Source organism: Penicillium riverlandense (genome assembly GCF_028828495.1).
Source record: "Penicillium riverlandense strain IBT 135883 chromosome Unknown utg000008l_segment0_segment0, whole genome shotgun sequence".
Classification (NCBI taxonomy): Eukaryota; Fungi; Ascomycota; class Eurotiomycetes; order Eurotiales; family Aspergillaceae; genus Penicillium; species Penicillium riverlandense.
The window spans coordinates 3,194,452-3,216,592 of NW_026643199.1; the positions used below are offsets into that span (position 1 = coordinate 3,194,452).

Consider the following 22,141-nt stretch of genomic DNA (forward strand, 5'->3'; position numbering starts at 1 on the left):
TAGAGACAGATATATAAATTTCTAGGTCGTTGCCCGGGGGGTCTGCTGCACCCAAATCTCGGCGCTGCCAAAGAAGTACCAAACGTTATTGCAAGCCCCGGGCTCCTTCTGGCATCTAACGTTCAGTTGTACAACCTGAATTCCTCCGTATAGATCCACCTCTCCGTAACCCACGTGACCGTATACTTGGTTTCTCCTTGTCCTTCGTTTTCCTTCTTCTCGTCAATAGTCAATCGCATCATACCCCTGCGCCGGTTGACCTACTTACTTCGATCGACTATTACATATTACATATTAACCTTTAGCTGAGATTATTATGCGTGGCAGGATATATTCCCTCGGATTACATAACACCCTCGGCTTCTCCCGCAAGTCGGCTATATGATCCCACCTCTCCTACGACGACGCGCACGAGAATCATCATAATAATAAGAAACGATCGCCCTCAGATGCCGACTTGACCTGCCTGTGAGGGTGCATTATAACAGGCTACATACTCCCTTTCTCCTTTCTAGACTGGCGAGACTGGCGCACGAGATGGCGACCGCCGAGGATCGACCACGAACCAGGGCGAAGAAGGCATGCTTGGCCTGCAATGCGCGCCGCGTGCGATGCAACGTGCTCGAGGCGCAGCCGTGCCGTAACTGTGTGGCGTGGAATCTCTCCTGTGAGCTGGGAATCTCACGACGCGGAAAGTAAGCATCGCTGGACTCTAAATCGGTAATCGATGGCCAACCGCCACTCGGCAGGTATCCCCGTCGCAAGACTGGTCGCTCGTCTCGGACACTAGGCGACCACAATGAACGTGTGGCCGCCTTCTCCACGACTGCGCGGACAGTGCCGAGGACAGAAGATCTCCGGTCCGGACAGCCGGGCCCACCACTCCAGCACTATGCCCCTGCATCTCGGCCGGCGACGGCGGGCGAGGATACGATCCACAAAACGGTCTTCCTGGGCGAGTCCAGCCCTCTCACATGCGTCGTGGACGAAGGACGCCGGTCTCCAGACAAAGGCTACGGGGGCAGAATCCAAACGGGACGGTTGCACTACTCCATCTCCGAGATTCGCGCCGGAGAACCTAGTCAGGACCCCCTCGGGGACCGTCGCAGGATCCTTCATGACCGTTTGACCCGGGAAGGTGCCTTGGTCTTTCCCTCCGCAGACATTTGTGACACTCTCCTTCACGCCTATTTTGAATGGTTCCATCCGTGTTTTCCAGTGCTGGATCGCCGAGGCGCGCAAAATGGCTATCGGGAGAGCACGATCTCGCCGTTGCTGGTGCAGGCCATGCTGTTCATTGGTATCAGTTTGTGTTCGGATTCCGTGTTGCACACCACGGGATTCCACGATCGCTATCAGGCAAAAGGCGCTTTTTACCAGCGTGCGAAAGAAATTTACGATTCCGGATGGGAGAATGACACCGTCGTTAAACTTCAATCGTTGTTCCTCCTGAGCTTTTGGCGCGGAGGCCCCAATGAGGAGCGAGATGTTCGATTTTGGCTGGGAGCGGCCATCGCGCTGGCCCAGAAGAAAGGCATGCATGTGATGTGAGCCAACGGACCCTTTTTGTTCCCTAGGAGTGTGACTGATTTGAGCCACAGGTCCAAGCTGTCATTTCTCAGCACTAGTGAGCAGAGAATATGGAAAAGGATCTGGTGGGCTTTATATGTAACACACTCGGTTCCTCCATGACCCATCCGCCCCTCTAAATAGATCCTTTGCAGGTCCGTGATCAACAGACTTCAGCCGCTTTGGGCCTACCTTCTCGGATTCGCGACGAGGACTGCGAGATCACAGAGCTCCAGCCTTCCGATTTTGAGGACACTGGTCCATCCTCTGAGATATTCCGAAAACCACCTGCGGTTTATGTCTCCTACGTGATCAGGATGGCTCAACTTGCTAGATTATGTATGGAGCCCTGTGCCATTTTTAGTCTACTCATTAGGATTATCTGACTGACGCCGGGGGTTCTCTTGTCAGTACGGGAGGTGGTCTCTAGCCAATACCTACCTGGCCAGTCAGAATTGGAGAGCCCGGCTCGTCCGGGCCTTCACCAACGCCTGGTAGAGTGGGAGTCTAACTTGCCGGAAGAAATGCGGTTTCAAGCACCCATGAGCCGCGAGTCCATGTTTCTCCTCGGCATGCTCCATATGACATACAAGTGAGTAGAGGACGTCGTACAAATGTCTGGCAGAGCTGACCTCATGTCAGTAATCTGTATATTCTACTTTATCGACCCCTATTTATTCAGCCTCCACGGGAGCACACACAGCTAGATGGAGGCATTGCATTGGATGCAGCAGCCCGAAGCACCCGGATTCTCGAGGACATGCTTTCGGAAGGGCTCGTCCAACACGGTTCACTTCATCTGTAAGTTCTATGCGCGTGCCGATTCCCAGTCTGCATAGTGCTAATATGGAAGCAGAATTACACACACTTTTTCTGCCCTCTGCATTCACACCATCCACTTTGAACGAACCACTGGCACAGCTCGGAAGCTCGCCGAACATCGAGCAAAGTTGTGCCTTCTGGGACTCAAAGAACTACAGAAGTCTTGGGACTTGGAAAACTGGGTCCTTGACTTGTTTTTCCGCTGTCTTGATGATCGAACTGCCCAAGATCTTCGCTTGGCCGATGTCGCGGTAGGTCCTTCGATGTTGTCTCGGCACTCCGTCAGAGCCAGTCAACGTCCTGATATCATCCCACAACCGATATCATGCAATGGAACAGAAAGCGTCCCAACTCATGAGCATGCCATTGTTCCAGTCACAAATACAGGCCACGAACCAAACACTGCTGAAGATACCGTTAACATGGACTGGTACGATTTGTTCAACGTGGGAGATGACTTCATGGGGATCGCTGGGTCCTTGTCCAACCCAGACTATCTCAACCCCCAGAATTTGGAGTTTCTCTACCGGTTCTTATAGTCAATTGTCTGATTTGGCTTCGGAGAGGATCGAATTCGCACTCAGAGTTTGCAACGCCGACAGGTCGTTTGGACATCACCTCTTGGAATATGAGGAATAATTACGCTACTTTCGGTTCTTATGGCGAGTGTTCAAGTCCAAGTCTGTGAGCTTATGTACACGCGGCTTCTCTTCATAATTGGCTTGGTGTATACCATTTCGGGTGGAATGCAGGGATGAGTCTCTCAAGATCAAAACACTTCTCGACTGGAATGTTGCGCCCGGATAATATGGGGCTCATTGCGCTATGGCTGTGGAATGATTGCCGAGAAATTGCCTCGCGTTGTCGCGACGCTATATAGCCAACGTGCCACCCCTTGCTCTCCGATTCTGATATCACGTCGTCTCAAGATGCTTCCCAACATGTCCTGGCTGGGCGCCCTTGCCGTTTTGCCCCAGGCTTTTGCATACTGGCCGCACTTGTACTTCTCCTCGGCGGCAAGTCCCTCTAGCAACGTTGAGCCCGACGTGAATGTCGAGACGCTCTACCAGTTCCCTCAGAATGGCTCTTGGGTGTCCAATCTCGCCTTTCGTCCAGACGGAAGCCTTCTCTTCACTCGGCTAGACGTGCCTGAAGTTTGGTTGGTCAACACCACCAGTGGTGACGCGTCTGTCGCTCACTCCTTCTCCAATGTGACAAGCTGCTTTGGGATCAGCGAGATTGAGGATGATGTGTTCGCCGTGGTTATTGGAAACTTTTCCACCAAGACCTACCAACCCACCCCTGGATCGTTTTCTCTTCAGAAGTTGGACTTCAACAATGTGGATGTCAAGGAGGACGACCGAATCTCAAAGCTTCCAGCAGCGTCGGAAATCGCCGCACTTCCGGATGCGCAGGCTCTGAACGGAATGGCCACGCTTTCGAAGGAGTCAAATCTGGTCCTGATAGCCGACAGTCCCAAAGGAGCTGTTTGGAAAGTCCACACTAAATCGGGCAACTACTCGGTCGCTTTGAACCATACAACCATGCTTCCAGCAGAGGGTCAGGCACTCCCTTTAGGAGTCAATGGTTTAAAGGTGGTTGACGACTATGTCTACTACTCTAGCACCACGCGCATGGAGTTCTGTCGTGTCAAAGTGGACAGCGACGGAACAGCTGTGGGCGACTACGAGGTAATTGCCAGCGGCTTCTTACCGGATAACTTCGACGTGACCTCGGAGGGCACGGCATACGTCGCTACAGATCCTCAGAACTCCGTTGTCCGTATCACTCCGATCGGTCAGATCTCGCTCGTCGCCGGTGGCCAGCTCTCTACCCAAATGCCCGGTCCCACTTCTTGTCGGTTGGCTGAAGATGGGAAGTCTCTGTACGTCGGCACAAGTGGTGGGCAGGTCGCTCCTGTGTTAGGGACATTTCAAGAGCCCGGGAAGGTGGTGAAGATCACACTTGAATAAGGAGAAGAAGAAGCAAATTCTTCCAAAATGGAAGAACCCTTGACAATATACATTTTAGCTAATAATTGAACTTGACTATTTGGTGATTTAAGAAGAGCGGTGAAATACTGCCACTTAGTCGCACTGGCAATCAGTCACCTGACACTCGCGCACAAACATTGGATCGCGCGCCTGTAGGAATAACCGATGCAGCACAACCCGCTAGGATCAGCTGGCGCGCCCTCATCAGACGCACGGCTGCCCGGTTCTTCTTGAAGCGAATTCTGGCCTTCATATAAGACAGTGCCTCTCCTCTCTTTCTGCTTCATGAGCGAACCGAAACCCAATGGCTGCGACGACACCCACATATCTTGCGTATCAGCACAACGCAGACCTGCTACGACTACAGACGACTGTACAGTCTATCCAACCATTCTCAACACTAGAAAGCGAAAACCGTGACTTGTTCAAAACGGCCAGCGATGACGACTTTGTTATCGTGACAAAAGATACCATTTTTCACCCTCAAGGGGGCGGTCAGCCATCCGATGAAGGTACAATGACTGCTATTAGAACCGGCTGTGATGTCCCAGGTATTGAGGTTCGCGCCGCGCGAATGGATGCTATGAATGAAGGACGAGTCCTGCATTTAGTCCGCTTCATCAACAATACCGAAGGCAATAATATCCGCCCTGGTGATTGCGTCGAACAAATGGTCAATGCTGAGAAAAGGCTGCTATATTCCCGACTCCATACAGCTGGACACGTATTGGGCTCAGCTGTGAGACACTTGTTAGAAGACAAAGTCGCCGACTTCGACGAATTGAAGGCTTCACATTTCCCAGAAAGTGCATCGTGTGAATTCCGGGGCAGTATTGAAGGAAAATGGAAGGATTCTATTCAAAATAAAGTCAATGACTTTATCAAGCGTGCCATGCCAGTGGAAATCGACTTCTGGAGTGAAGATGATTTCCGCCGCGAAGGTGTCTCACATCTGATTCCAAATCGCCAGTTGTTGCTCCCAGGGCAAGACCGCTTTCGAGTGGTGCGCATCGTTGGTGCAGAGGTGTATCCCTGTGGGGGAACACACGTTGAAAGTACCGATCTGTGTGGAGAAACGACTGTAAGAAAGATTTCTAGAAGCAAGGGTACCAGCAAGGTCAGCTATTCAGTATCATAATTGCTGCGAGCTGGATGATATAATCATTTATTCTGTTAGCCCATTCCTAGTGGATCGCGAAGCACTTATCGCATGGCTTCACGCATTAGCATAGCCCCGGCATTGGCTTCCACGGCTATACTATGAAAGCAGGTCACAATGCAGCTTTTCAGAGTGCGAAGCAGTATCCTGTCCCGCAGGACACAGAACGCAAGTGCTGCGGCCCCATTTTGTCATGTATGCAGATAAACCTCCCCGGGTTTTATGATTGTTGCCTCAGATAGCATCCATCTGGATGTCTCGCGCTGCCATATTCAGATTCCTGAGAATATAGCTTGAGCGAGTGAGCTTGGGTTTCATGAAGTCTCCGTTTCCGGTTTCAGCGAGCGTGGTAGATCTACGATGATAGAAGAAAAAAAAGCAAACGTTGACCAGTCTGGTGTCAAACAAAACGTCATTATTATTATTGTTTGAAGGTAATAAATGCGTAGCAGGCTAAAACACTAATATTTAAATGGCATTTTCATCTCATTATCCCATTATTGTCATGAAGATATCATTTGCCAAGTTGGATTGATAGTCTGCCAAAAAAAAAAAAAAAAAAAAAAAAAAAACACACCAGACAAAAGAGATCTCGGACTTGAGCTGGGGCTCGTCTTACCCAAAATGACTAGAAAAGTCAGTACAAGAGAGTTTCCTCAAATTCTTCCCGGGAACCAGCACTGAGACTTTAAAAGGTAATATTAAGTGTTAATAGTGATGTGCAATTGTGTCTTGATCAGAGCTCTGCTCAACCTGCAATAAGGTGGCGAGGTAGCAGTGGACGGCCGACTCACAGGGGCAAACGGGTCAAAGGATTATTATTTACTTGCTAGTTTTGAATTTGGATGCTGTTTCCAAAATTCACCCAACAACAATTTGGAAATGATATTCCACAAAAACCTGATATGAGGGAACCATCATTAAGGAATCACGAGGCACAAAATCAGGGGAGGGGGTAATGTGGATACGCCAATAGAGACCCGAGCTGTGGGCTGCGAGACAGGGACGAATAAGGAGCTGTGTTTTGCCCGCCAAGATTTTAGGGGTCTGATCTACCCCCATAGTGCTTGATTATCATCACTAGTTTATAGCATAGCCGAAATTGTTAACGGTGTCAACGGGCACTAAGGGCTCGCTACTAGACCAATCTGAGAGGTCCCTCGTGCGGACGGGAGGGTCTAGGCCGCGTTTACTTTACATTTCCTTGGCCAGCTGCAGTCAGTTTGCAGATCGACAATTTCCCCCATACCCTGAGATTGTAAGGACAGGGGTCAAGGCGCTAAGATGATGTTTTGACATGCTAGTCCAGGGGCAAGTCGACTTGTCGCTCTAATTCTTACGAATACTTCACTATCTTTTCCCTCCTTTCCTTCAACTACAGTTGATTCATTCTTTTTTGCTGCTGTGGTAGCAGTCGTTGATTCTCATCAACAGTCACTCGTTTTCGCTGATACCAGCGTCCACTCATTTACCTTGCTTCATCAGATTTGCTCCACTTCGCTTTTTGGTATTTCGGACTTGATCTCCAGTTATTTCAGCACGATGAAGCAATCTATTCTTACATCTGCTCTCGCCCTTGCGGTGTCATGCGCAGTAAGAGAAGATCCGTCCTTTCTGGTTTCCAAGCATCTACTAATAACCAATTTTATTATATATAGGCAGTTCCATCCGCAGACAATTTGATCAGCGTTCCTGCTGGACTATGCGCGGGTATACTTGGAGAAGCTCAGTGCAAATCGGCGAGCATCTCCAATGGCTTGATCAATGTGCCCGTAAGTGCGTGTGTCGCTGCCATTGGGGAGGCCAGATGCAACCAAGCCACTTCATCTAGCGGCAGCTCCTTGATAAATGTGCCGATCAACATCTGCCTGGCTGTTCTCGGAGAATCGGAGTGTCACCAAAAGTCTCAGACTACTGGTGGACTTGTTGACATCCCTATCAATCTGTGCCTAGCAGTTCTGGGTGAGGCTCAGTGCCAGTATGGATCTGGTGGACAGTCTTCCACTTCGTGCGTCATGTCTACTTCTCCTGCAGCATCCGCCACCCCAGTTCCAACCCCGACTGGAACTGAGACTTCTACCTGGCCTGCGGGTTCCTATTCCAGTTCCATTATTACTCCCATCCAAAGCTCGTCGAGAACTACTGGCCCTACAAGCACACCACTGACGGGTCCATCCTCTGCTGGGGCTAAGACAACTGTTACTTCCACGGTCACACAAACAACGGTTATTTGCCCTTGTGCAGGAACATCCACAGCCTCTCAATCCTCTACTATCCCTGGAGCTTCTTCAAGCGGAAGTTGGAACACGCCTACCACAAGTCCAATTCCCTACAACGGAGCAACCAGCAACTCTGCAGTCTCTGTTCTTACGGTTGTTCTTGGAACTCTCTATGCTGTGATTTTGCACATCTAAATTGCAATGCTAAGACTCCGTGGATGCTTTTAAGAGCAGAGCCTGCTGGCAAATTTTCTCTGGTGCAATTAGCATCATTTTCACTTCTCAGCTGCAATGGATTTCAAGAACCGCCGTTCGCCGCCGTTCATACCGGAGATCTTTATCCATGCAATTTTAGTTTTCTTCTTGGTTGACCCAACTCTGGTTTGACAAGTATGATACTGTGATATACTACTCTTCAACTTGGTTCAAGTGTTTTCTTTTTATAATTGACGATATCCATGTATACATGAGCCATACATGTAGTTACTGACTTCATACGCTAATGTATTAGTCAATACTCGGAGCTACATCGTGTTTACTAGATATTTCACAGTAGAATTGTAGGACTTAGGCGCTGGTGATAGGAAAAGGTTACCAGATTTACAGAGACTTTCGAGCTGAACGGAGAGACATTCAGAGAGCGGGCCTCAACCCCATGTTCTTAAGCCAGACTTCGTTCCAGACGTATACATACAAAATAAGAATTCAGCCAAATATAATACAGTCTTTTATAATTATGATTGCCATACTACATGTTGTGGAAGTATATTGGGTAGTGTGTATATTACCAGACATTGTATTCGGACTTCAAAGTCATGCAAGAAATACGCCCTTTTGGAAGCAGTCGTTTGAATAATACACGAATATAGGAAAGCCCAAAAGCTTCTCTTAAATATCTATTCGGGTAGAAACCCTTGACTACAGAGATAACGCACTTAATATTAGAACAATCATCCAGAACCTGCGAGCCTGCGCCATTACAGCCAAGCGATCCATCTTCCGGGCCCTGGGCGTACTCATCGGGGAAACTCTGGCCATTCAATGTCGTATTTCAGCAGGATTTGTAAATTATCCTCCTAACCAGCAGCACGTTTCACTAATCGTTTCTTCGTTTTCTCTACTAACGACACATTCAGAGCGGAGAGATCTTAGCTGCCAGTTAGTACTTATAATTTTCCCCGCCGCGTATGTTATATTCTCCTTGGGGTACTACATAATAAATATAGGCGTCTTTCGAAAAAGTACAGTCCATCTCTCTGACTGCCTGCTTGCCCATATCGTCTCCAAGAAAATCAGGGCCTGGACCAAATTTCCAAACCCACTTCGTTGATGGTGCTTCATAAACACCATCCGAAAGAACTCTCGATCTTCAGCGGTGAAGCTTACGGCAGCCGCAATAAATGGGGCCCAAACTAACACATGTTGCCCAGGAGAATTAGGTGGAAATGCTTCCCAGGTAGATTTGAACTTCTCAATGAGCCCAGCCAGGGTGTTGGCGGTTGAAATGGCAGAAACACTGCGAAGGTAGATATCGTAGGCTTGCTGGTTGATATCCGCGATGAACGAAACTGCTACCGAGTACTCTGGATAGAAGCTACCGGTGTACCGTAAACAATCAAAGCTTTGGCGGGCATGCGAGGTAATGGTGTCTACTCCAGCTTGTTCGTTTAATAATGGTGCCGCATAAACACGTAGCCTGTGCAATCAGTAAAGGAAAAATGTAAAGCAATTTTGGTCTCCCATACTTGTTAATTTGTCGAGTAAGAAACTCCGGAAGCTCACCCTCTCCAAGGCCTGCTTGGCCTTCAATCGCGCCCAGGCCCGATTCCAGTAATCGAAATAAAGTGGGGAAGTCCGGTCCTGCATTTACCATAACAGCCACAAGTAGTACTGAAATGGCTAATAAAACAAAGCAACGAGCTTTTGAGTCATAGTCTTGTAGGTGTTGCCGCTGGCGAAGTCCCAGGATCGCTCTTGTATAGAACAAGTCTGGGCGAACACTGATTGGAGCATTGGCATTGAGCAGTAGATGAAATCCCGAAGCTGCCAATACCGCATTCATTACCGTATCATCCAAGTGGGCAATAGGCAGAACTAGGCATCGCCAGCCATTATGTGCACCGTCAATTGCCACCATTTCCTTGGCGATTGCTTCTGAGACTTGCAAATGTCAGCCATGTCGCTCTCAGAGAATGAAAAAAAATATAAGAATTACTTACAGTGTGATATCAGGCGACGGTGTAAGACCGGAATGTTATCCGGTGGCGCTAGGGTAAGGTAGTCTCTCAAAGAGGAAAACGATTCATTATCACTGCGTTTTGATCTACAAGTCTCAACATGTGCATCTTTTTTAACTGATGATGAAGGGAAGGTGGGATCGTTCTGCTTTCCGAGCTTGGCCTCGGTTGATAAATTTCCGTGCATGGAGGACTGCTTTGTCTGTTTGGTGAACTGGACGTGGAATTGTCTATGGGTTATACACCGTTACTAGGACGATCAGGCTGTTATCTGAGGAAAATACCATACTTGTCATGTACCTCTGGGACACTTTTGCCCACCATGTTCCCCCTCGAGGCAAATCCGTCGTTGAAGCGATAGCGGATTCCGAGTCCACTGCACCGGAGACCCTTGGCCAGGCACTTCTGACATTGGGGGTTGGCTCGATCACAATTTATCCGACGTTGTGAACACTCGTGACAACCTTGTACCACGTCATCCAAGTTGTCTGTTATCCGGAGCCTTACCTGCCCTCACCTTTCACTTTGCGGACATATTTCCGTGATTTCGACCGCTTGGATCTCGGGTGGTCGGGTGCCTGTGAATCGGATGGGTCCTGTCTTTGAATAAAATGATGATAAGAGTGCTGCGAGGCCATGACTTGATGAAGAAGGTAAAATGGGAGCAACGCACCACCTTTATTATTTCTCATTTCCTCATGTGATCTGGAGCGGGGATCAAACCAACCCCCGGGCCTTATCGTGAAGTTCGGGAAATCTCCACTTGCTCTCACTTCGCCTTCCTATTGGGGAATGCAAATCCGGAAAGAAAAAGACATACATGAGCAGTTTAAGATCCTATTCCAAGTCAAATAGCGGGGGTTTCCCCGGTTTCCCCCAAAGATCCCACTGTTTTGTACTTATCCCTGCCGCTTTCTTTTCATATTCAAATTCAAATTCAAATTCAAATCCAAAATTCAAAAGAATGTCTAGCTCCCCAGACGGAATCTACGAACCGGGGGTCGTTGACCCCGGGGTTCCAGTCAAAAATTCAACCAATTCATTCTGGATTTCCGAGCCTTCGCATATTGCCAAACTCCAATCGCCTTGGGTCAATGCCGCCGATGTTGTCATTATCGGTTCTGGAATGTCAGGTATGAATCTTGCGCGCACAATCTACCAAAAGATGCCCACTTGTCAAGTTGTCATCATAGATGCTCGGGATATTTGCTCTGGGGCCACAGGAAGGAACGGTGGTCATATCAAAGCCATGAGCTACAACGTATGGCTTGATCGCAAACAGAGATACGGGGTAGAAGAAGCAATTCGCCTCACTGCCTTTGAGCACTCCCATTTGGAAAAGATGACAGCTGCAATTCAGGAGAATCATATTGATTATGACTTGACTTTTGTCGAGGGTATCGACGCTTACTATGACTCGAAAATTTTTGACGAGGCCACTGTAGCTCTTGATGACATGCGAAAGTTTGCTCCTCATCTTGCAACTCAATACACAGTCCACACAGATCAAGATAAAATTCGCGAACTCGGCTGCTCTGAAAGATGCATCGGAGCAATCGGCATCCCAGCAGCATCGGTGTGGCCTTATAAGATGGTGACTGCTCTTCTAAACAAGATGGTACAGGAGAATGGACTTTGTATACAGTCAAATACAAACGTCATATCCGTCGCCGACACAAAGGGCACTGACTTGGCTGTTGTTCAGACGGATCGTGGTGCCATTAAGGCAAGAAATGTTGTTCATGCGACAAATGGCTGGATGGGTCATCTCGTTTCCGAGTTACGACCATATATTTCTCCTGTGAGAGGCAACGTCATTCACCAAGTGATTCATTCGCCCATTTTCAATCTTAAAAATTCGTTCTGGTATCGTTACGCCGCGAAGGACTGGGATTACTTGATTCAGCGTCCTGAAGGAGATGTTGTTTTGGGTCGAGCGAACATAGGCCGCCGAGCGACAGGCGACGACAGTCAAACGGATTTTTGCCCTCAAATCCATCTTCGTGGTGTTATTGCTGAAATGTACATGGATGGTCAGTTTTCTTCTGAAATCACCCATTCTTGGAGCGGAATTCCCGGCTACACTCAAGATGGTGCTCCATTTGCCGGGAGGCTCCCATTCAGTGGGCACACCCATCAATGGGTCTGCGGAGGATATCATGGTATTGGTATGATCAAAGCATTTCGAATGGCTGAAATGGTAGCGCGGATGATCGTAGGAGAGGATGTTACCAGTGAATATCCACGCTCATTCTTCATTACCGAACAGCGGATGAAGAAACTGAGGCAGTCACTTTGTGCAAAACAGAAACTCTGAAAAGCAGCGTCATTTCAGTTTATATTTTTATATTTTATATTTTTTTATTTTTATTTTTTTATTTTTTTTAAATAACATGTTAATATTGAAAGTCCTTTTCCTGATCTACTATTCGCTAGGCATTTTTGTAGTTGGTATTCCGGGAGCCCAGCACAGAAATGAAGTTTCGCCAATTTCTATTCATCGCAGACACTACTTTGTTTTTACAGTGTTCTTAATTGGCTAAGCTCACCCTTCAAAGGTGGTATTGGCGTGGGTTGTCCACTGTGACCCCAAGCCTTTGCCACATCGCCTCCACATTCATGTCCTCTTGGCCACTGGGCTTTCGGTCAGTGCCATCAAACCTAAGAAGAAAAGAAAAGGAAAGGAAAGAAAAGAAAACGTACTCAAATTTTTTGTTGATCCATGGTTCATTGTCACCTTCAGCAGTGTTAGGGTTTCGGAAAATAACATTATATTGCTAATTTGTTGTGTCAGCATTGTACCGCAGTCCTTATCATAACCATGGAGCTTGCATACCATTCCCAGCGTCAAATGAATTGCTCCAGGGCCCTTGACAAATGTATCTGACGCAGCTTTGCCTTCTATCATGGCCTGAATGTTCTTCGCGACAACTGCCGCTTGTGCAGAGCCTGGACGGGCAGCTTTCTGTGCCCCAGTGTCGGCGATATCGCCAACTGCAAACATGTTGGGATAGTTTTCATCCATGAATTGCATGGTTGGTCGAATACGAATGAAACCGTTGTCTGGATTGACCACAGAGTTGGTAGTCGACGTAGAGGGGGTTAAATCAGCAACCATCTGATTGTTCGGTGTTTGGCCAGTCGCAAGAATAACAAAATCGGTGGACTCAGTCGTGCCGTTTGTGAGTTGCACTTGAAACGGCCCGCCATTACCAGGGAAACCTTCGGAGGGGATGATTACCCGAGACCCAGTGATAAGCCTAACCCCGAGCTCGTCGAATCGCTCTTTGATGAGTTCATGCAATTGGTGATGGAAATTGGGCATTAAGCGAGGCCTTGACTGCACCACTGTGACTTCTTTATCGGGGTAATACTCCTTGAGATCGGCTGCCATCTGCACACCCACAGCACCACCACCAACAATCATAATCGATTGGGACCTCTGGACCTTGGCTTGATGTTGTTGGAGATAATCGACTGATGATATCTTGTCGTCGGCCTTCATACCTGCCGGCTGGGCAAGCCGCGTCCCGGTTGCAAGAACAATGTAGTCAAATGCAATCTCTTTTGAACCCCGCCATTCACGGTCTAGCTCCACATGCTGCGGTTTAACAGACAAGACGCGAGCTTGAACCACACTGTGGGCCGCTGGATTAGGCACAGCGGAAAAGATTCCGCTGTATGGAATAAAAGCCTTGTGCTCTTGGCCAGGCACAATTGCAAATCGAGGCTATACAACATTGTTAGTCTGCTTTTACGAAGGTAAAGTCTCCATGGCCGACTGCTCACAAAGGTGAAAAGGTGGTGAAAGTGACTATGGGGCTCGGCTAGAAGCACCTGCGCATGTTCTCAGCATTAAACACATATGTCGTATGGAGGGCCAGTCACTTACCCTGTGCGTCGGAGGGATAACTCGAGCCAGCTCCTGCGCGGTAGTCTACCAATTCATCAGAAATTACGCTGGGAACATCATTGAAGCTAAGTCTCACCCGACCAACAAAGGAACCCCCCACCACGATAATGTTCCGCAAAGAGTTGCTTGCCATTTTGTGGGATGCGAGACTGGAAGGTATGAATGAAGAATCCTTTTAAATGACGAGCGCTTCCCTTATATAACTAGCCCGGCAAACGGCGTTCCCGAGGACGCGGTTATCTGATTTGACTTATCTGATTAACTCCGAGATTCTGCCATATTGAGCCAAATGCCGAGACTCCGGAGAAGGTCACTGCCGGCGCCAAACAGAATGACGTCGCTGCTTGGCCACTCCTAATGACCTCGCAGAATCAGCTATGAGTAGCAAACCCCTCCGCTAATTGCTGCTCCTTCAACCCTGATTCTTCATCGAATTGCCGCGTTTCTTACGTAACCGCTCTTCTCGATTTGCGGCATACTCCTTTACAGTCACCCTTGCCTGGGCGAAGTACTGGGTACCTAGTCCAGTTACGCCAATAGGGCCCTCTCTATACCATAAACGCCTTAAACCCGCTTCATGCGCAACGACTGCTACAGTTGGTTGCTTATGTTCTGAGACAATCCGGGATGGCCATGGTAGTGGGCCCGATCTCGGCAGTTGCAAATATAGAGATGCCGTGAATTTATTTGGGCCCGAGGCATCGTTTTAGCCTGTTTATCGTTTCGCAAGCTTCCGCTACTACTACTACTACTACTACTACTACTACTATTACTACTAATGGGAACCTCAAATAGTTATCTGAAAAGGAGTTATATTATTTCTGCGACTGACGCCAGTGACAAAATCTCGACTGTTGCGCTGGCTTTTTAAAGAAACTGTTTCTAATTATTATTTAGTGAAAAACATATTCAAGTATGCATCATACGCTCGATTTCCAGGTCGGAGAGCAGAGGGTGATCGACTGGGACACGAAAGCACATATTGCGGTCAATTTTTAGCATCCGCCTCAACTTTGTAAGATTGTCCCTTTCGGTGTAGATGGCCATCAGAGCACAAACAAGATTCCTCTTCCCAACGAATACCCTAATTTACTGTGGATGCCAACTAATGGTTTTGGCATGGGGTCCGCCTCGGTCATAAGTGGCCAGCACCGTATGGTGATCGAGGGCCATCACGCCCGGCCAGAAACTAGACGCCGGAGAAATGAGCTGTGGCCGACTCCACTGAATGTGACCATCTTGTGGTGGACAGGCAAACACAACTTTGATGGCCGCATTCTTTGTCCACTCCACTTTGGGGGAGTCCTCGTCCGTCATAAACACCACTGCCATGGAACCGTCTGCGAAGGACGCGACCTGGGGAGATCCTGCATTGTGTCCTCGTGGAGGGCAGAAGACCTCATGGCGACGGTGCCAGCTTGCCCCGTCATCGTAGGAGATGAGGGCCTCAACATTGAAAGAGCCGTACCGTGTCGTTTCAAACACCATGACTAGTGCTTCGCGGCCGTTGTCGATGGTGGGAGCAATCCCGTTCATCCCATCCCGCAGCCGATCTCGCTCACCATGCAGGCAAATCGGTCTAGTCCAGGTGCTCCCCTGATCATGAGAGACGACGAGCATAGTGCATTGATTGTCGGGCGCAAACTCTTGGGAGTACGTGAGCTGAACCTCACCCCGACGTCCAAGTCGCATGAACGGCTCCCAGATCCCCAATGGCGCTTGCTTCTCGGCAGCTTGCGATGCAAACCCCCAGGTGCGACCTCCATCCGTAGATCGGCAGACGGTGATGCGGAAGTGCGTGGGACCGCCGGGCCCCAGGTCATGATTCCGAAAAGCCGCCAGTACTGTGCCAGGGCTGACCTCCAGCAGGAACATGTTATCCACATCGCCCACGGACCGTGTCACTTCCGCAAAGTCCTCAAATGTGCGACCGCCATCAGTACTTCTTGCCACGCGTAGGGCATGTTGGTGGTTCGGAAAGCGCGTGAAGGACGACAAGATCGACCCGTCAGAGAGCTTGGCCAGGCGGGGATAGGTGCCGTTGTTGGGCGGTGACGACAGCCCACGCTCGTCGTCGTTGACAACGCGTCGGCCCGGAAGCTGCTGATCGGGCGAGGCCTGGTGGTGGTCACCCAAGCCAAAACTCTTGAGGACTTTCTGGCCAAAATGTCCAGGCATGATTGTTATACGAGACGTGTCGAGAGACAAGTACTCCCTTTCCCAGGCGGTAACATTTCGAAAGAATAATGAATCATGCAAGGGGACCGAGACATCATATCCTACCACAATGATGTCATCGGGACTATACACAAGTCAGATCAAAGGAAAACAAACAGATCGCTATACACTAGTGATATAGGGAGTCTTTACGCACTAGGCATTAGGAATATGAAATAAAGCTACACTAGTTTTAGAAAATATAATCAAAGAGGCAAATACGTGGGTTGAAACTATAAGGCGGTTATTGATCGGTTATGAATCGATGATGAGTTGGAGACCGTACGCAACACTAATGCCACAGCTGGGTTCTTGAGTCACAGTAGATTCTTTGTTGTCACATATTCCCTTCTTCTCCTCACACCTCATATACATGGTACTTCTATTCTTTTTTCCCCTTAGTTTTATTGAACCATCTGCCTGCTTAATATGGCAAATAGGCGTCTCAATGCGACCACCACAGTGGCTTCCCAGCTGGAGCAGAAACATCATGACCAGTAATCAGACAACCCAAAGCGATCCCTCAGTGCCAAACACTCTTCAAAGGGGCAACGTGTACATTAGCATCTAAAGAGAGAGAATTGAGAGAAATTTCAATTGGGCGACCCTTTGTATTTCTGTATAGAGTTCCGTCGATTACATTCGTTCTTATATATTGACGTCCTTTTGGGATCTCATGGGCTCTGTTATTTATTACATCCAATCATTTGGACTTGAACAAATCACAGTAATAGAGCAGCACTTCCAAGCTATCGAGCGTAGACTGGAATCTCTAGGGGGTATTCGATCGTATTCGAACAGATTTACAGCCCTCACACAAGTTCCTGGCGTAGTGAGCAAGGGACGCTGCCCGCAAACCCTGTGCTGTGTATGTCGAGGCTTTCTGATCAGTCTGATGAATTTGATAGGATGGGATCAGTTGTACCTCGGGATAGTGCAGAGGAAGAGGAATACTTTAATATGAGTTGCACTACCTGGGCGAACAGAGTTGTTGGCGGTTCGACAAACGAGTTAATTAGCCACATCTAACTCGTTAATGTGATTTTCTTGCGCTCAATCCTACAGGCAACTGTTTACTCAAAGAAACGGATAGGAGTGCGAGTTCTCAACAAAACTAGTATATATACCGGAATAGATGCTTACAGACACAAGTATAGGAGAACAAGCTATGATGAAACCCAAGCTGCATCACGCAAAGCAGCATCGCATGCTCTAGTCACTCCTAAAATATATTCCTCGTTCAACCGCCGACCGACAAGCTGTACAGCCACGGGGCATCCAATCATATGCTCGGGCGAATCTACTTCTCGTCAACTCTTGGAACGAATTCAAGATAGATTCACATACAGTTCTCCCAAACCTGAGCCTCTAGCTCGTTTCGTCCCTTGTATTCTGGCCTTAAATCCTCGACCGACGAGACCTTAGTTACTGGTAGCGTGGTCGCGCAGTAGTCTAGAACGTTCCAAAGGCTAGTATAGTTGTCGTAGATGAATCCATGCCTACAAGCGTCAGTAAGGTTTCCACTATAAAACCTGGAAAGCCTACTTCGGAGACGCCGGCCACGGGCTACATGGCATCAGCAAAGCATCCATCTCCCTGCCTGTCTCGGTCCTTATTTTAGTAGCTGCCCATGACTGCAAGATACCTTTGGCAAATTTGGTCCGCTGTGTCTGTGCTTTCCAGAGGTCGGATACCGTGGCAGGATCATTTGCGGATAATTCGCCATTACTGGAATGGCCGAGCATATCGGCGAGCAACTCGTAACCCCGAGGCCATGGTTCATTCGTTTTTCTTAGGGTTCCACCGATCAACTCGGCGGTAGCAGAGCGATACAAGACATGCTTTAGAGTGTCGAGGAACAGCGGCTCCTCACTGAGTTCATCAATTCTGTGAATTGTTTGAATGTCGCGTAGAAGGTGAAGATTGATGACTTACATCCGGAACTCAATAACTGTATGTCCCGCAGCCTCAAGGGCTGCTTTTGTTAGAAGTAACCCTCGGGTGACAGGGGGCAGAGGTTTGACAATCCCATCATCGAGCAGAAGGCCTGGATTGGTCAGAAGTTAGACAAAATCACCAAAACAGCACTCACCGAAGCATAGCTTCTTTGGAACCTGAACGTCGCGCCACGGGATGGGCAGACAATCCGGGTCGCCATTCATCCACGGTTCGCTTTTCAAAACAGCCTTGCTCCAGATCTCAACTCCATCCAATGACTTGGCCATAGGACCAATTGCATTTCGTACTGCCTCCTGGCCCTTAAGACCGTCTTGGATGCCGTACGTAGGGAAGCGACCAAAAGATGGCTTCAGCGAGTACAAGCCACAAAATGAGGCCGGTATACCTGGACATATCAGCAGGGACTCTTTCCCCTATATATGCAAAAGCTTACGGACAGACCCGCCAACATCCGTACCAACACCCAGAGGAGCTCCTTTCAGCGCAAGCAACGCACTCTCACCACCCGACGAACCACCGCTGGACATGTTTCTATTATAGGGGTTGGAGGTATAGCCATAAATAGCATTATGTGTCTAACTTTCCGTCAATCGCACGCCGAGCTTCCAGCTTTCACTTCACTCACCTCACCCGACATGAGGGCAATTGGGACATTTGTCTTGCAGTACAAGACAGCACCGCTGTCTCGCAGGATCTTTGTGACCTCTGATTCATCTTCTTCTGCTGTCGGCTGATTCGCAAAAGCGGTATAGCCAATCGTTGCGTCGGTGCCCTCAACTTTGAAACAGTCTTTCAGTGAGATGGGGAGACCATGGAGAGGGCCGCTTGGGATCCCGGATGCCGCATATTCAGTGTCTAGGTGTTCAGCAGCTTCAAGCGCGCGGTCGAAGAATATTTCGCTGAGGCAGTTGACCTGGTAGAGATATGAGTCTCGGTGCAGTTAGTTTCAGTTGACTGGGACGTACAAGCTGTTGCGCGACAGCTGCTCGTTTGCAGAAGGCTAGTGTGACCTAACGACTGAAATCAGGACAGCATTCTATTGCACCAAGGGCTAGGCCGCCTACTTCGTGTGAGCTGTAGTCTCGATTGACAAGCTTCTGCACCAAGACGGTCGCGTCTGTTTCCGTAATTTCTACTTCCTTATCTGTCAAGATACCGCAGTCTGCAGGAACTCCAGTGACATCTAGCTGATCATCTGGGATTTGGTCAGGTCGCAGTTGCCATACCGAGGGAATTGCTGCATCGCGAGCTGCTCGCTTGGACTGTGCAATTGTGTCCCATAAAGGAAAGTGGTCAGATGGAGCACTGCTATGCGGGGACATTCTGGCAATGCTAAGGGGAGACGGTGGTGACAAGATATCTAGGCGCAAAACGTTCCCAGGGGCCATTGACCAACGGATGATGTCTTATCTTGCTTCCGACCATGCCAGGACTCGGTCAGAGCCGATAACCGCGGAACTGGGCCCACTGTGTATCCTGGTCCGCTGGTCGGCTCCGCCGATCGCGTTCGGGTTTCCCGATGGGTCACCCGGGCTGATAGACAATCTGGGGGGAGGTGTTTATCGCGTGGGAGAATGGGGAACCGGAGCTAGGGACGTGTGGTCATGGGGATGATCCTTTGGGCACGCGGAGACATGACTTATTTGAGTGCATCCTGCTCCCTTTCAATTCGATCTGGATTATATCATCAACCGGAGCCATGTCAACACAACACGACCACATTCAGGACTCGAATAGTTCCAAATTCGAGACCGAACACCCCGATAAGGACGCTTCGAGCCAGGGTAATCCTGAGCCCGAGGAGAAAGGCCATGTCTCTGCTGCCGATATCCTGAGCGGCAATGCTACTCACGAGCTCACTCATTTCGAGGCCAAGGCCGCCCTTATTAACGCGTGAGACTCTAAATCCTGAGCCCTAGTGGAAAGTTGAGTTGTTAATGCCCAAAATAATTAGTGAAATCGACAAGTTCGGATTTGGCAAGTATCAGAAATGTATCTGGCTGCTCTGCGGCTTCGGTTACTTCCTCGACTTGGCCTGGGCACAAGGTGTGGGTCTCATGGCAACAGCCGTGTTGTGAGTCTGCTTATACGTCAATGAAACAACTAGTCTCTAACGTCTTTGCAGCCAGGAAATGGGTGTTCCTGCTGACAAGCAAGGTCTAATTTTCACCTGCTCCAACGCCGGTCTTGCGTGAGTGGCTACTTCCTTCGACGGATCTTGACCCCCCGGGACTGAAATTGCAAAGTATCGGTGCCTTCTCCATTGGCATCATCACAGATATAATCGGCCGTAAATGGGCCTTCGAGCTTACATGTCTCATCACCTCGATCTTCGGCATGCTCCTGGCGGTGAGCAAATTCAACTACGGGGCGATTTGTGGCATCTATTTCCTCTCGTGTATTGGCCTCGGCGGCAACATCCCCATCGATGCGACAATTGCCCTTGAGTTTCTGCCCCAGAATCGTCGATACCTTGTGTCCTTACTGGGCATGTGGCAGCCAATCGGCGTGACGATTGCCTCCGCCATCGCTTATGGCACCGCTGCCAGATATCGCTGCAGCGTCAAACTCCCTGCTTGCAATAATGTCGAAGCTGGAGAAGCCTGTTGCACTGTCTCGAGCAACATGGGCTGGAGATATATGGTCATTATCATTGGTTGCATGACTCTCGCCATCTTCTTCGCTCGTTATGCCCTATTCCCCTTCTACGAGTCGCCTAAGTGGCTCCTAAGCAAACGTCGCGAGCAGGATGCCATCGATGTTCTCCGCAAGATCGCTAAATTCAATGGCGCTGAGGATCCCACGCTCACGGTCGAACATTTTCGCGAAGTTGACCTTCGCTACGACGTTGAAAACACTGAACAGGCCGGAAGCAGGGACGCGAAGACTTATATCTTGAACATGTTTAAGAGCCTGGATTTCCTGAAAGATCTCTTTACGAAGAAGCTGGAGTGTTTTAGTTTCATTCTTCTTGCACTAGGTTACATGGTAAGAGGCTTAAACTGGGCAGCGTATCATCATGTGCTGACAGTTATAGGGCAATTACTGGTCGTTTAACTTGGCTGGCTATTTCTTGCCCATTGTTCTCCTTAGTAACAATGTGGACAGTGGAGCTGACAATGTCTCCGACACTTACAGGGAATACGTCTACATCTACCTCCCCGGCGTGATCGGAGCTATTGTTGCTCTTCTTTCAGTGCAAATGCCCCTCTTGGGCCGCAAGTGGTCGCTCGTCATTTCGGCCGCACTACAGGGTCTCTCCATGGCCATGTATACGCAAGTTAAAAATACTGCCGGATATGTAGGCCTCAATGCTCTCGAATACATCATGCAAAGTGTAAGTCTTGTTATGCAGAGTTCAATTGAGTCACGTACTGACCCAAGCTAGTATTTCAACGCGGTTCTGTACGCCTCAGCGCCTGAGATGTTCGATACAGCCTACCGCGCCAGCGCAAGTGGCATGTTGTCCAGTCTGGGCCGTGTTGCTGGTATCGTGGCTCCCTTTGCCGGTCAGAAGTACATCGCCCAGGGCCGGGCCGGTGTCCTCTGGCTCGGAGCCGGGGGAATTTGGCTGGCGGCTTTCTTTCTGTGTTTCCTTCCAATTGAGATGAGGAACCGACAGATGTACTGAATGCACATTATTTACTTATTCTGTAATGAAATACGACAGCCATAGATGTTGTATAGCCTGGCACGCATAAAAATCAGCCTCCCAAACTGACGACGTACCATCTGTCATGAGTCTGACTTACAGCACTCTAATCTCCATTTGACGCACGCTGTTTTTACTAGAGATTGTTGAATTGGCCTCTGTTTACCGCTACGATGGATGCTGCAGAGCGCATTGACTCACCTGGGCGAAGCAGCCCGTTTGAAACCTCTGCACCAAGTCCATAGGTCTGAACATGGTTTTGCGGTCAACTGGCATATTGTCAAGCATTTTAGCGGGAGTTGCTTTCTAAGTGTGCACACATGTACTTAATTACTTAATTCCTTAGCATAGCATATTCTCTCACGGACCCAGTCGACGTAGTCTCTTTGCAGCCCATACA

General features: G+C 49.0%; 8 protein-coding genes across 8 annotated transcripts; 5 read left to right on the forward strand and 3 right to left on the reverse strand.

The window, feature by feature from the left end:
• Positions 1 to 537: 537 nt before the first annotated feature.
• Positions 538 to 2,930, forward strand: N7474_010257 (Zn(II)2Cys6 transcription factor; the record flags this gene model as incomplete). Its single annotated transcript, XM_057201667.1, has 5 exons — positions 538 to 695; positions 750 to 1,542; positions 1,725 to 1,877; positions 2,019 to 2,161; positions 2,426 to 2,930. 5 exons carry the CDS (start codon positions 538 to 540, stop codon positions 2,928 to 2,930), a joined length of 1,752 nt encoding a protein of 583 aa, XP_057049654.1.
• A 390-nt stretch (positions 2,931 to 3,320) lies between these two features.
• N7474_010258 (uncharacterized protein) lies at positions 3,321 to 4,364 on the forward strand (the record flags this gene model as incomplete). Its single annotated transcript, XM_057201668.1, has 1 exon — positions 3,321 to 4,364. The coding sequence occupies one exon, from the start codon at positions 3,321 to 3,323 to the stop codon at positions 4,362 to 4,364; it is 1,044 nt and encodes a 347-aa protein (XP_057049655.1).
• Positions 4,365 to 4,689: 325 nt separating this feature from the next.
• Positions 4,690 to 5,523, forward strand: N7474_010259 (putative alanine--tRNA ligase; the record flags this gene model as incomplete). The annotated part of the gene is made up of 1 exon (XM_057201669.1): positions 4,690 to 5,523. The coding sequence occupies one exon, from the start codon at positions 4,690 to 4,692 to the stop codon at positions 5,521 to 5,523; it is 834 nt and encodes a 277-aa protein (XP_057049656.1).
• Positions 5,524 to 10,964: 5,441 nt separating this feature from the next.
• On the forward strand, positions 10,965 to 12,317 carry N7474_010260 (NAD(P)/FAD-dependent oxidoreductase; the record flags this gene model as incomplete). Its single annotated transcript, XM_057201670.1, has 1 exon — positions 10,965 to 12,317. One exon carries the CDS (start codon positions 10,965 to 10,967, stop codon positions 12,315 to 12,317), a length of 1,353 nt encoding a protein of 450 aa, XP_057049657.1.
• A 235-nt stretch (positions 12,318 to 12,552) lies between these two features.
• On the reverse strand, positions 12,553 to 14,085 carry N7474_010261 (NAD(P)/FAD-dependent oxidoreductase; the record flags this gene model as incomplete). The annotated part of the gene is made up of 6 exons (XM_057201671.1): positions 12,553 to 12,634; positions 12,704 to 12,777; positions 12,837 to 13,730; positions 13,790 to 13,837; positions 13,893 to 13,937; positions 13,990 to 14,085. Coding segments are annotated over 6 exons (1,239 nt in total), but the record flags the coding sequence as incomplete, so codon positions are not given.
• A 917-nt stretch (positions 14,086 to 15,002) lies between these two features.
• Positions 15,003 to 16,091, reverse strand: N7474_010262 (sialidase family protein; the record flags this gene model as incomplete). Its single annotated transcript, XM_057201672.1, has 1 exon — positions 15,003 to 16,091. One exon carries the CDS (start codon positions 16,089 to 16,091, stop codon positions 15,003 to 15,005), a length of 1,089 nt encoding a protein of 362 aa, XP_057049659.1.
• Positions 16,092 to 17,296: 1,205 nt separating this feature from the next.
• On the reverse strand, positions 17,297 to 19,411 carry N7474_010263 (uncharacterized protein; the record flags this gene model as incomplete). Its single annotated transcript, XM_057201673.1, has 8 exons — positions 17,297 to 17,430; positions 17,478 to 17,629; positions 17,676 to 18,017; positions 18,066 to 18,177; positions 18,223 to 18,474; positions 18,523 to 18,664; positions 18,715 to 19,019; positions 19,135 to 19,411. 8 exons carry the CDS (start codon positions 19,409 to 19,411, stop codon positions 17,297 to 17,299), a joined length of 1,716 nt encoding a protein of 571 aa, XP_057049660.1.
• A 377-nt stretch (positions 19,412 to 19,788) lies between these two features.
• Positions 19,789 to 21,720, forward strand: N7474_010264 (uncharacterized protein; the record flags this gene model as incomplete). The annotated part of the gene is made up of 6 exons (XM_057201674.1): positions 19,789 to 19,982; positions 20,044 to 20,163; positions 20,215 to 20,280; positions 20,336 to 21,077; positions 21,127 to 21,426; positions 21,478 to 21,720. The coding sequence occupies 6 exons, from the start codon at positions 19,789 to 19,791 to the stop codon at positions 21,718 to 21,720; spliced, it is 1,665 nt and encodes a 554-aa protein (XP_057049661.1).
• Between the last annotated feature and the right edge of the window lie 421 nt (positions 21,721 to 22,141).